Raw genomic sequence first — 13,620 nt, forward strand, 5'->3', positions numbered from 1 at the left:
CGTGGTACGAGAACTGAGGTCGGAGGCACCCGCCTAGCTCCTCCCTGAGGGATTTTGATGAGCAAAGGGCTTAGTCCAACAGTTGTTGGCTGTCTTAGCCGACCATGGATGCGATTGACTGGCCAGTTCTGTTTGGTTTCGGGTCCCCTGTCCCAGAGATTCATCCCGAGCCGCAGGCCTGTCAAACGATGGAAGCTGCATTGACTTTGGTCCTCTCAGGCCAGGAACTCTGCTGTTGTCAGGGACATGTCCTCCCTTCACAGTCTCCAGGCACATCTTGCGGCTTCTGAAAGTTCCGAGATGGCATGTGCCTCTTAGCAGATTCCAGCTGGGCTCGGGCCCATATGGACAGCTACTAGATATGGTATAGGCACCGTGCGCAACAGGATGATTCGAGAGGGCCAGGGCGCACGGGCTTAAGCAGGGCGGAAATGGGCGATCTGGGCCTCTAGAAACCACCCGAACGTCTGAGCCAACATCCCACCAGCCGGAGACGACCACGGGCCATTTTTAGGAACAAGGCGCAGGAATCCACGGCTGGAGGCTGTAGCCCCCAAACAGGGTGCCATGACTAGTCAGTCGAGGGCCAACGGGTCGCAGGCAGAAGTCTGCTGGTGCTGGTGGAACGCCTGCGCTCCGACGCTTGGCTGCTTTTAGCTCCATAGCCTAAAAAGCTTGTCGCGTTGGAATGCTGATCTTCAGCCGCATGGATGCTAGCTTAGCCTCCCGCTTTATTAGGCACATTAATACGCTAATACCACCCAATTACCGGCGCACCCAAGTTGCACCAGGATACCGTTTTTTTTTTAATTTAATCGGCAGGCACACGAGATGGCCAATGACAGCGATCTGTTGTTGGCATGGGGGGTTTTTTCTTCTTGAAACATAGCGTCTCTAATCGTATCCAAGCTTTTGACAGGCATTTCCAATTTTCCATTTCTCCCGTTGTACAGTACATACATGCATAACTCGCCCCCACGGAGACATCATGCATAGCGCGTTACGCACTGCATTGTCTCGCCTCTCTCAAGGGAGGAAGCGCTCTAGAGGCGATCACCAGCCACCTAGTTCCCCTGCGCAGGCGACTGAGTATGGTATTACGCCCATATTAACGTGACCTACCTAAGTTTTGAGGCACAGATTGCAGAGTACAGTACCGTTTCCCTCCAGCTCATGTCAGACAGGAGTTATCTTGGTGCCTGCGATACGAACTAGAAATAGAAAGATCTCCGCGTCGGGGCACATCTAAAGTTACCCAAGTGTAATCCGCCTATTAATAATCCGACCTCTTACGGAGGATATTGTTTCAGCTTGTATCACCTGACTCGACCAGGCTTAAAATATTATTAGATCCATTATATCCATAGTAATATATATCCATAATATAAATTATGAAAAGCTCACAGCCCCAGTCGCTGCTGTTAGAGGGTGCTATAAAAACCCCTGTTTCTCCTCTTTCTCCATCTTTGGCTTCGCAGAAAGGGCAGGGATTTTACTGAGCTAGCGGCGTCTTGAACCAGGGACTCCTGGGCAAGAGAGGAAGATGTGGAAGGGCAAGGGTTAGGTGCATTATGCACTGAGCTAGGGGGCCCATGTTCCGTTAGACGAGTACGGAGTATTGCTGTTAGTGATCTACTCCGTACTCCGATATGACAGTGACTTGTTTGGAAGCCTAACTTCAATACTCTGTACTAATCGTATGACTCTGTTTCTCGCTCGAATTTATAAGGTACAGTCGAACAGTACAACTACGTGCTGACACTTTGATTGGTTCCTACCAAGGAAATAGCCAAGACTTTGCAGCGTTATGGGCATTTTGACAGCTCAGTATATCAGTATATCTACTAGTCACATGGACTTAGACGTCATCGATCTCGGAGTTTTGGATCAATGCGCTCAACAGGCCAGGGTTATATAGTTCATACAGTCATCTATATCAATGCGTTATTGCCCGGGTATTGAGAGGTAGTTACTGGTAGCGGGAATAATACCGACAGGCCTCTCAAAAACTCCCATATCAATCAGGTATACAGGGAATTCTTCATTGTCATTCAATGATGATGACGTACATACCCAGTACTCTGTACACGTAACGGAAGCTGGTGGTAATAGATATTTAGAGCCAGCAGTAAGTGCATACAGTAACCCTGTGCCGCAAAGGTCTACTTCGACAGCTCAGGGCTTCAAACTGCTATGTAGTGATCTGCGAAGAGGGTCATTACATTGTCACCAAGTCAGACACGAGTCAAATTTTACAACTGAATAGTAATTTTGGTGTATGATTCAATATATGGTTCTAGAGTTCTTGGAGCATTCACCAGTGGTCTTTGAGCACCACATCGTCACTTCTAGAGGCATTTTGGAGAAATCTAGTGCTCTAAAAAACAACTGAATAAGTAAAATGAAATGAAAGGAAATAAAATGTAATGTAGCAAATAAACATCATGAAGGAACCGTGTAATGCCTTCTATTCATGTCATCGGCAGATCTCGAGGGTTCTTACTCACGAGCTATCAGAGCTTTTTATATATACAACACAAGTCTGGCCGAAAAAAATTCACAAATTCCCAGTATCTCAAACTACCAAGCAAATAGATAATATTATATTGGAACGTAAAGTCCCAGAAATGATGACAGCTTCAGGGGATGAGCTTTAATCACTCTGGTGAAGTGATAAGGGAGTTCCCTTGCTGGCGGGTGTGGCTGGGCACTTTCCGGCGGTGCATCTCTGGCACGACTCCGCCACCGTAGAAGCCTTCGCGCCAAGCCTCTACAGTCAGTAAACTGTTGTTTGCAAATGGCTGCGGAGATGAGAATTGTATCTCGGTCAAATATCACTTAACAACCAGCCGTGAAAAATGAGATAGGTTTTCAGGAATACTCGAAGACATTTCTGCTACAGAATTGGGCTCCATCAAATCCACAGGCCTCCGCAACACTTTCTTAACTAGCATTCAGTTGGCTCAAATCTCACACCAGCAAAATGGAGGAGCCGCCCGCGAAACGTGCCCGCAGAATGGACAGTTCGACAATGTGGGACATGAATGACAAGAGACCGCGCTCTTCGCGTTCGCCGGAGCCAGATTCAGACTCTGACAGACCCCCTCGACAAGAGAGAGACGGGTACCGCAAGAGTTACGACCGCCGCTACCGCTCTCGCTCCCGATCCCGCTCGCGGGACAGGAACGACCGGAGAAGGGAGAGAAGCCGATCATGGGACCGGTACGATCGGGATCGTGATCGAGATGGCAGTAGGAGAGATAGGGAAAGGGATGGGCGAGGAGCGAGGGAACGGGAGAGAAGCACCAGCAGAGACCGATATTATGATCGGAGAGGTAGGTCTACGAGTACGACTAGGTCTTATTAAAGTGACTGACAGTGTTCAAGGTTATCCACCCAAGTCTGACAGATACGAACGTTCCCGGTCCCCTGCCCGTAATGGAACCCGTCCTCGTTCCAGAACTCCTCCTCGAGGTCCCAAGGCAGATCGGAGAGACGATAGGAGGGATACCAGACCGCGAGATGATGACCGTCGAAGCAATGGCATCTCCGACGCCAAGGATTCATCGCGGGCGAGAGATCATGACGGCGAACGAGATGTCGATATGAGGGATGTTGAGGAGAATCCAGAAGACATCGAGGAGCTTATGCGGAAGACTGTGGGCTTCACCAAGTTCAGGAGTACAAAGAATACGAAGGTTCCGGGTAACAATATCTATGGCGTGCGGAAGGAGAAGAAGACAGTATACCGGCAGTACATGAACCGCCCTGGTGGATTCAACCGGCCGCTGAGTCCGACCAGATGAATAATCTTCGATTTTCTGTCGGCTTTATTCTACTTCCTGTATGGGGTCAACTCTGGGCGTTTCTTTGGCTCTCAGGGATTCTTTTCCTTTCTTTTCAGCAGTTCCGTCATGGCGCGTTGTTGGAGTTGTGGACTGCATGTTGATTAGTTTTATTCGAAGGGCCTCATACGGTTACAATACATATGTGTTTCTCATAGCCTCTAATAGCGTCTGGAAGGGAAAAAGGAGGAAAAAAATTAGAAAAATGACCTGCCAAAAATGCGGATTCGTGTGTTGTAGCTGTTCTGTGCAATTGAACGTTAGAATTGCAGCGTATCTTGCGCGGTTCGGACTTCTCGCCACATTTAATGACTGCACTGACGTAGATCACTCTCCCGATATCATATCAAGCCTACATGAGGGTTCCCAACTCTCTCAACACCCTTTACCGCTATCCCAACACAGTGGCTTCCATTGGATCTAGAGCCCTCAGATTTGCCTCTCGCAGCACAATGGCTGGTGCAGACCAACAGCGGGAGATTGTTATCATCGGTACGAAGCGCCGTATCCTGCCATCGCGTCTACCCCGCACCCCGGTTCAAACTCAACATGACACGCACGTACTGACAAGTCCTTCACAGGGGGCGGTATCATCGGATGTTGCTCCGCATACTACCTGACGAGGCACCCGTCCTACGATCCTTCGCGCCACAAAATCACTCTGCTCGAAGCTACAGAAATCGCCGGCGGGGCGTCGGGCAAGGCTGGAGGACTTCTTGCACTCTGGGCCTATCCCAGCAACATCGTGCCGTTGAGCTACAAACTGCATGCTGAGCTGGCAAAGGAGCACGGTGGGAAAGAACGATGGGGTTATCGAGAGGTCAATTGTGGTCAACTGGTTGCGAGAGGTCGTGCGATTGATGAAAAGAAGGGTCTGGCCGGAGCCAAAGAGGGCGGATCATCCGTGTCACTGCAGAAGCGCGACTCTCTCGCCCTTGGTAAATTGAGAGCTGCCGGTGTTCCTTCTGATTTGGACTGGGTTGTCCCCGAGGGTCTAATCGGTTACGAAAGTATGGCTGGGCCAGGAGAAACGGCTCAGGTCCATCCATATCTTTTCACTACATCGATCGCCAAACTTGCCGAAGAGAAGGGCGCAAGGATTATCTTGGGAAAAGTTACGGATATCGGGCGGTCTGCTGACGGGGTCCAGTCTGTGACCTACACTGATAAAGCAACTGGGGAGTCGCGCACTATCCCTGCGACGGACGTCGTTATTTCCGCCGGGCCCTGGACGAAGTCGGTGTTCCCTCAAGCACCGATATCTGCCACTCGCGCCCACAGCGTGGTCATCTGTCCCACGAGACCCGTGTCCGCATATACTCTTTTCACAAACATCTCGCTAGAGGCTGGTTATGGTTCCTCCAAGAAATCACGACCGACTGTCGTGACACCGGAGATCTACGCCCGTCCAGACAACACGGTATACGCGTGCGGAGAGGGTGATCACCTCGTCCCACTACCTGAGACGACCGCAGACGTCCAGGTTGACCAGTCGCGTTGTCAGGACATCATTGACGCTGTTGGCAGCATCTCAGAGGAACTGAAAGGCGGAGAGGTAACTGTACGCCAGGCCTGCTATCTGCCCAATGTTGATGCTCCTCGTGGAGGACCAATGATTGGTCATACTGGGATCAAGGGCCTATATATGGCAGCGGGTCATACGTGCTGGGGTATTCAAAACGCTCCAGGAACTGGAAAGCTCATCAGCGAATTTGTGTTTGAAGGAAGCGCCAAAAGCGCCAACGTTGCGGCGCTGGACCCTCGGAAGTTCCTATGAAATAATTCGTTATATAGATAGAATAGTGTGTAGAAAATGTATTTAGATATTTTATAGTCCTCATGGAGAATATGAGAACAGTAATAGTAATATTCACGCTCCTTGATGTCTTGTAATATAATGAGGGAGAAGCTCCGAAGCTGTAGATCCGGTTTTATGGTATACCGAGACGCTTGGGCCACGCGATCTCCGACAGGCCGCCCGCATAGTGTATGGAGTACTTCGTAGTATTACGTGGAACCTCCGCAGCAGTAAGAACATACGACTCATCAATTGGAGGGGCATTGCTGTCTCTTTCCTTTTACAGATGCTGCAGCCACAAAGATGCATCATCCTTTAAGTCTCTCGCTTCTTGTAGTTTCATTCCTCTTTATCTTTGGCTTCTCCACTGCTAGCCAAGCTTCATCTTCTGATGATGTGTCCATATTGATCAACGAGGTCGCCAGAGCAAACAACCAGTCGCTACTATGGGGCCCATATAAGCCTAACCTCTACTTTGGGGTCCGACCCCGGCACCCCAAGAGTCTGTTTGCTGGATTGATGTGGGCAAAGGTTGATGACTTCAGGACGGTTCAGGAAAGTAAGTAGTCTCTGTGACTTCTCCGATTGTCAATTGAACGCGCCTTTTCGAGTACCAGAGCTAATTGGTTCTTCAAGACTTCAGACATACATGCGAGCAACATGAAGGCATGGCTGGATATGGCTGGGACGAGTACGACGTGCGCAAGGGCGGCCGCCAGACCATTCATGACGCCGGAAACACTGTGGATATAACAATCGACTTCATCAAGGTTCCGGGAGGCCTTCATGGAGGCAGCTGGGGAGCTCGAGTGAAGGGAGTGCCTCGAGAGGATGCTCCTGCACAGCAGTTCACGACGGTGGTCTTCTATGCGGGACTGGAAGGGCTGGGTAACTTGCAGGTCGAGAACGAGCCAGATACTCTAGGCCTCGAGGGCGATGTGAAGCTCAAGGGTTACACCCCAGACTTGGGTAGTTTCACCATTGATGTGACAACAGGACCGGAGAGCAATGAACATCCTCAGCATTCTCATCCTAGTTACGCCGAGAAACCCTTGGATCGGACGCTGGTTACCAGTTTGCAGCTACCATCGGAACATCTGTGGCAAACGAGACGTATGGGTTTCCTGATTGTTTGAGTCGAAGCACATCCTTGCTAACAATGTGTGCAGCGCTCCTGTTCACCGTCATGAAGCCTGAGGTGGATGCAATTTTTCAGAAGTATGGGACCGAATCGCCTCCGCCCCCTCCTCAGGTTTTCACAATTCCCAATAAGCCAGGAGAGGGGAATCTCCATTTCGTTCAGAAGGTTTTCGAGGGGGCGTTCGAGGTACGTATTATTAGTCCCATTCGAGGTGCTCCGGCTCACATGTAGTAGTTCGATATCTTGTTTTCTTCTGGCTCTGCTCCTCAGCCAATAACATGTAGGTTCAATACCCATTTTAAGGACCAATTCTAACGCTGCGACTAATACAATCATCTGTACAGCTGAGAGTTTGACAGAAGGAATTAAGAGCACTGCACTCTCTTTCTCAGATCGCTTCGAAAAGATCTTTGCTCCGCAGGCACCATTCGATTCACCAGAGTATACCGAGTTTTCCAAGGCAATGTTTTCGAACCTCATTGGCGGAATCGGATATTTCTATGGAGGCGGCATCGTTGATCGTTCCGCTGCCCCTGAGTATGAAGAAGAGAACGAAGGGTTTTGGGAAGAGGCAGCGGAAGCAAGAGCTCGTGCCCGACCTGAGGCTGAAGAGCCGAGGGAGCTGTTTACCTGCATACCCTCCAGGCCATTCTTCCCTAGAGGATTCCTCTGGGACGAGGGTTTCCACTTGATTCCCGTTATTGATTGGGATATGGATCTCGCGTAAGTCTCCTACGAATGCATTTTAAGGCGCATGCTGACCGTGAGCAGACTGGAAATCGTGAAGAGCTGGTTCAACTTGATGGACGAAGATGGCTGGATCGCACGGGAACAAATTCTAGGTGCGGAGGCTCGCAGTAAAGTCCCGCCCGAGTTCACAGTGCAGTACCCTCATTATGCCAATCCGCCAACTCTCTTCATGATCCTGGAGTCATTTGTGGACAGATTCAACAAGTCGGCTGCTCCGCGTATTGATTTGGATCGTGAAGATATTGCAGACAGCCTTCGCTCGGCTCACTTGGAGAACCGGGACTTGGCCTATGCGTATCTCCGCTCCATCTATCCGTTACTCAAAAGACACTACTACTGGTTTAGAAAGACACAAAGGGGTGATATCAAGTCCTATGACAGAGACGCTTACTCCGCCAAGGAAGCGTACCGCTGGCGTGGTCGCACCGTGCAGCACATCTTGACGTCTGGACTCGACGATTATCCACGAGCTCAGCCTCCGCATCCAGGCGAGCTCCATACCGACTTGATCAGTTGGATGGGGCTGGCGAGTCGCTCCCTCCGCCGGATTGCCGAAGCACTAGGTGAGAAAGAGGATACAGAGGAGTTTGGAGCCCACGAGAAGGCCATTGTTCGGAATATCGATGACCTCCATTGGGACGAGGAAGCGCAAACTTACTGTGACGCCACCATCGACGATTATGAAGAGAGCGTTCATGTCTGTCATAAGGGCTACATTTCGATCTTCCCGTTCCTGACGGGAATAGTCGGACCGGACAGCCCTCGTCTTAAACCCATCTTGGATCTGATCCGCGATCCTGAAGAACTTTGGACCGACTACGGTATCCGTAGTTTGAGTAAGAAAGACCCGTTCTACGGCACCGCCGAGAACTACTGGAGGAGCCCGATATGGATGAACATCAACTATCTTGTGTTGAAGAATCTCTACGTAAGTCGCCTGTTTTCGAAAACGCCGTTTCTTTTTTTATTTCCCAGTGATGGAGAGAGAGCTCACATTCAAAACTTTTTCAGGATATCGCAACCGCTCCTGGGCCTCACCGGGAACAGGCCCGTCAGATGTATTCCGATCTCCGGAAGAATCTGGTCCAGAATGTCTTCAAGGAGTGGAAGAGAACTGGTTTCGCGTGGGAGCAGTACAACCCGGATACGGGACGAGGCCAGCGGACGCAGCACTTCACGGGCTGGACGAGCTTGGTGGTGAAGATGATGACTATGCCTGATCTCCCTGCGAGCAAAGGAGCAGGCCACGACGAACTGTAGGATATGTATGTATTATATCATGAAAAGCAGGCTCGATAGGAGACAATAGACCCATAGATATACCGTGACATCCCTTCCCGAACGCCGGCGCTATGCTTTATGCACAACCAAAATCATAAGGCAAACACATGTAGAACGATCCCATGATGAGCATGAAATCACCTCCGACGATCGTATTCTGAATCTCTGTTTCTCCCACGGTATCGATGGTCCCGACGTCTATCTGGCGAATAGTCACGTTCCCATCGCCGATCGCGTTCATCACGATCATGGTGGCGCCTTCTATCCGGGCTCCTGGAACGGGATGGTGTTCTTCGTCTATGGTGAGATCGCTCCGGGTCTCGCCTTCGATCGCGATCGCGATCATGCGATCTGGATCTGGATCTAGAACGGTGTCTGTGCTCATGGCGATGGTGACGGTCATGACCGTGTCTGTGCCGTCTCCGTTCCCTGTCCCTGTCACGGCTACGATCGCGACTTCGCTCCCGCTTGGACTCACGACGAGGGCTCCTACTACGCGAAGCATGGGGTCGTCTTGCGGCCCGACCGTCCGAATCCAGACCGACAGCCTCGAGTCTGTCGCCATTGCCCTTACCGGTCATTCCACTTGGTCCACCCCCGTATGAGCCGAATCCTATCCCTCGGCCTCTTTCCTCATCATCATCCTGTGCCGTCGTCTCTTGAACCGCTTTCTGGACCTCTTTCCCGCCCAGGGGAGTCAGGTTGGCATTGGTGCTCTTCGGCGCGACAGGAAGCCCCAGTGCGCGTGCCATTGCCTCCTGCTCAGCTTCCTTGATACGGCGAATTTCCTCTTCGCGTTCTCTCTTGGCTTGGTCTTCTGCCTTCGGGTCTTCCTCCTTCGCCTTGGCGTACCAGTGCAGATCGCGACCTTTCTGCCATCGACCGACAGGCGCCATGATCGAGTGACCAAGGTAGTTCTCCCGGTGGGAGGATTGTTTGACATCTTCCCATTTGAAGGCGTCGCGACCGCCGCTGTACAGTGAACCTCGTCAGCTGCATTCTAAACGTAACGATTTTGGGGATGTGTTGGACAAACTTACCGACTACCTTCTTTGCGGACACCTGCGACTAAATCCATACTGATATTCAAGCTGGCAAGAGAAAGACTGGGTTATGATAAATTGGCCAGCTTGGAAATAAAGATGTCCTGTTCTGCTAGGGCGGTACGGAGCACTCCGTAGGTAGGAGGTTAGCATGCGACGTCAAGCTTGGTGGCACGTGCACGGAACCACCCAAAGGCAATGACCTCAGTCCATGATCTACTGCACAACAATTTACAAACAAATGAGATAGGCAGCGCCACACTATTGGTAACGTGAATAATCTTGCATGCATTGATTTTGGTGCAGGCACCACTATTGCATGGTTTGGGCATGCTAGAACTTGTACTGGTGACGAGCTGCTGCCGCCTATGAGCTCTTCATTCACTTTGTGAGCGGAGATTACCGTCATCAATCATCAGATCTTCTCACACTTACTTGTAAACATCATTTCTGCGAACTGTGTGTTATGAGATTTAATCTCCTGTCAATTATTAAACAAGCATATTTGCATTGAAAATTTCAGAGAGACTCAATTTCAATTCTCCACAATGTCGCATGAGTGGGCAAGACTCTGGCGTGCGACCGAAGATGAAGAATCGGGCACTAGAAAATGGAGAGTACGGAACGATTTACGCCTAAAACCGATCAATGTTGAGAAGGGGGCCAAAAGAGTGAGCCACTCTCATCTTTTGTCTGGTCAAGACTAAGTCGGCCCGTACTAACTGTAGAATCTAGTTCCCTGTGTATGTTATGACTTATCTCGTCAGCAACAGTCAGGACTATGCTAATGAAGACCGGTAGGAGAGATGGAGTACTTCCGCCTACGGCAGCAGCTTGGAGAAACAATCTCGTAAGTATAATGATGTCGAAGAACATATGCCGTGTGAGTCGTTACTGATCCTTGTAATGCATCGATAAGACTGCGCTTTCCCAGCGTCGCAACTTGCTCTTCGTTGCATATAGCCATCAGATCTATGTCTGGAAACCGTCTGGTCCTTGGCAGGTCCTTGGCTCGACACCGGAGATGATCATCACGCCCGTGATGAAGGACCCCAACGCAGAAGGCTACATTTCCCCCGAGTTCCCTCATGCCATTAACAACATCCTTGTCGACGACCTAGGACGTGATGAGGTTTTACTCCTTGCGACCGATTCCGGAAACGTTTGTGGCTACCATGTCGAGAGCATCTTCTCAGCATTAGAGCGTGCGAAGGCAAACAACGAGAAACGCCCAGTAAGGGATCCACATATTGACCCGTTTCTGTGTGAGCATGTTGGCATGAGCGCTTGGGGATTGGCAATTCATAAGCTTGCCCGCTTGATTGCCGTCAGTGCTAATACTGGCCTCATTACCGTCTTTGCATTTGCGTTGGTCGACACCAGCTCCGAGAGCAGTGACGACTCGGAGAGCCCTTTGGACTTCCAGGACGATTACAGAGACTATGGACAGAACTGGTTAAATGTTGAGAACAACGCTCAATTCCTCCAGTTTCGTCGTCTTATGCCAGATCGTTACCGTTCCCGCAATGTTCGGCTCACGTACACAGGGCATTTCACCAATATTCCGTGTGTCTCATTCCTCAATTGCGACCTCGACCCCAATGGGACATGGATGGTCAGTACTGATATAGACAATAAGCTACTTGTCTGGAAGATCTGGGAAGGCCTTGGGCCCTTCAATGCTTTTCACTTTAGTGATGCTTCTGTTGAGCCGTTTCCACAAACCTTGCGCAACGAGTGAGTTAGATGCTCCTTTCAACTGTCAACAGACGGCTTATCTAACTAATTGAATAGTGAACGTGGCTGGAGCGTTTTGGCACTTGACCCCCGGACTTTCCGATTGAAGAAGTCGCTCGTCCAGGCGTGCGGTGGATGTCCGTACCAAAAGATGAGAGACAGTGAGACAGTATTTGACCTCACTCATCTGAGCAGAGAGGTTCAAGATGCTTCTCATTTGTACAACTACTTCCCGCCTGCTGTCAGGAGTGAACCGGAAGAGCCGACTATTCCTGATATTTTCGACCCTGATTGCTGCATCAGCAAAGACAGCTATCCACAGACGCCTTCCTTATCTCGATCCTCCGATACATCTTCTGACGACGAGCTGAGTGACATTGAGGGTGTATCAGCTAGCAACGTTGGGCGTGAGGAAAGCCATGAAGGGCGATCCTCAGGAGAGCAAGGCACAGATGGACAAAGATCCGCCGCTGCTGAGGCTGAAACTAGAAGCGATCAACCGACTCCACACCAAGCAGCTGACAATAATAATAACGGTCACTTTACGCTGGATGAGTCAATGACTGCTAACGATGTTCTTCAACTTATCCTGCAAGAGGCTCTTGGAGACGCTATGTCTGATTCAGACATAGAATTAGAAGTGATAGATGACGAAAATGCCGAAACCGTTGAAGGAGGTGGCGAACAGCAGCAGACAGAGGATTCTGGAGCAAGTGAAGACGCTAGCGACCACTCTGCAGAGACAGGAGAGGCTTCTTCTCAACATTCCAGCGGTGTAATGCGGGATACTACGAGCGATCCCAACACGGAGACGGAGGAACAGATACGAGCGAAAGATCTACCGTCAGCACCAGAACCGATCTGTTTCAATTTTCCAATCCTTCATTTCTCACAGACCGACATTCGTCTCATTCCCCACCCGTTCGCGTCATATCCCAGTGTTGTATGCGGTGGTCCATTGCGACAACCCTTTACTCGCACTATCCTGTCGATACGCTCCTATGACCGCTTCAATATGGTGAAATATGTTCCCGAACACGGCATCGTCATCGCGGCCACGCAGAAAGGCCGCGCCGCCGTGATTACTCTTACAGAAGCTCCCGGAAAGGGGCTTACTTTCCGAATCAATTGGATGCTGCCCCTTGCCAGTCAAGAAAAGTACGCGGATCGCCCGCTTATTCCTCTACTCGGAATCGCTGTCAGTCCCGTGCAGGGATTCGAGAAGCCAGCCGATGTGTCATACATTCCCCGCGGGGCCTGTGACCGGAACGACTTGTCCTTTCACTACAAGTTCCAAGGGATTAACGGAGAACCTGTATCTATTGATAATTCTGATGGGGATTCTTGGTACATAAAGCCTGATGCTGAGGAACAACAACAACCGACTGAGGACGAGATGATGATGATGGAGACTGAGAGCGATCTCCCCACGAACCTGAACCTCAACCGTCCGCACTCTTCCAAGCTCACTCTGCCCGAATGCCACGCGATCGCGAATCGAAACTACCAGCCGCATGAGCGTTGGCAAGGGTGGAACCCATCCCGTCGCTACCGCCTGTTTCTCACGTACGGCGATCACACCGTGATGAGTTATGAATTCTGGTACGAATGGTCTGATACTGTTGTTGGCGAGAACTATGATGGCGAGCGTGACGACCTTTTGCTTATCTAGCTAGATAAATAATATCCTATTACGTACATACCCTTGCATGCAATGGCAGAATTAAGGCCCTTTTCTTTATATATATTCTTTACTTTCGGCAGGGAGCCTAAACATATTTGAGGATTCTGTTATGTTCTAGGTAACCTTATTGATTGGTTAGGCCAGAACTCAAGATTAATACATACGTGATTGTCGCTGATAATTTAACCAGTAATGTACATGTACAGTAAATATGTATACTGTACATATGCGTGTTGCATGACATAGGGTTGCCAAAAATGGAGTAATGGATAGATGCGCAGATAGCCAAAACAGGAAGAAAGAGAAAAGGGAATTGGCCAAAAAGGTGCGATATCATGAAT

General features: G+C 50.1%; 5 protein-coding genes across 5 annotated transcripts; 4 read left to right on the plus strand and 1 right to left on the minus strand.

Moving 5' to 3' along the window:
• Nucleotides 1-2,983: 2,983 nt before the first annotated feature.
• On the plus strand, nt 2,984-3,806 carry T310_0572 (uncharacterized protein; the record flags this gene model as incomplete). Its single annotated transcript, XM_013476552.1, has 2 exons — nt 2,984-3,335; nt 3,388-3,806. 2 exons carry the CDS (start codon nt 2,984-2,986, stop codon nt 3,804-3,806), a joined length of 771 nt encoding a protein of 256 aa, XP_013332006.1.
• Nucleotides 3,807-4,297: 491 nt separating this feature from the next.
• T310_0573 (FAD dependent oxidoreductase) lies at nt 4,298-5,622 on the plus strand (the record flags this gene model as incomplete). The annotated part of the gene is made up of 2 exons (XM_013476553.1): nt 4,298-4,337; nt 4,427-5,622. 2 exons carry the CDS (start codon nt 4,298-4,300, stop codon nt 5,620-5,622), a joined length of 1,236 nt encoding a protein of 411 aa, XP_013332007.1.
• A 324-nt stretch (nt 5,623-5,946) lies between these two features.
• Nucleotides 5,947-8,794, plus strand: T310_0574 (Mannosyl-oligosaccharide glucosidase; the record flags this gene model as incomplete). Its single annotated transcript, XM_013476554.1, has 7 exons — nt 5,947-6,202; nt 6,280-6,756; nt 6,813-6,970; nt 7,019-7,064; nt 7,129-7,507; nt 7,556-8,462; nt 8,546-8,794. 7 exons carry the CDS (start codon nt 5,947-5,949, stop codon nt 8,792-8,794), a joined length of 2,472 nt encoding a protein of 823 aa, XP_013332008.1.
• Nucleotides 8,795-8,952: 158 nt separating this feature from the next.
• Nucleotides 8,953-9,893, minus strand: T310_0575 (uncharacterized protein; the record flags this gene model as incomplete). The annotated part of the gene is made up of 2 exons (XM_013476555.1): nt 8,953-9,787; nt 9,856-9,893. The coding sequence occupies 2 exons, from the start codon at nt 9,891-9,893 to the stop codon at nt 8,953-8,955; spliced, it is 873 nt and encodes a 290-aa protein (XP_013332009.1).
• A 513-nt stretch (nt 9,894-10,406) lies between these two features.
• On the plus strand, nt 10,407-13,267 carry T310_0576 (uncharacterized protein; the record flags this gene model as incomplete). Its single annotated transcript, XM_013476556.1, has 4 exons — nt 10,407-10,529; nt 10,594-10,655; nt 10,822-11,595; nt 11,653-13,267. The coding sequence occupies 4 exons, from the start codon at nt 10,407-10,409 to the stop codon at nt 13,265-13,267; spliced, it is 2,574 nt and encodes an 857-aa protein (XP_013332010.1).
• Nucleotides 13,268-13,620: the final 353 nt, after the last annotated feature.

This window comes from Rasamsonia emersonii (genome assembly GCF_000968595.1).
Source record: "Rasamsonia emersonii CBS 393.64 chromosome Unknown ctg1118621759684, whole genome shotgun sequence".
In the NCBI taxonomy this organism is placed as follows: Eukaryota; Fungi; Ascomycota; class Eurotiomycetes; order Eurotiales; family Trichocomaceae; genus Rasamsonia; species Rasamsonia emersonii.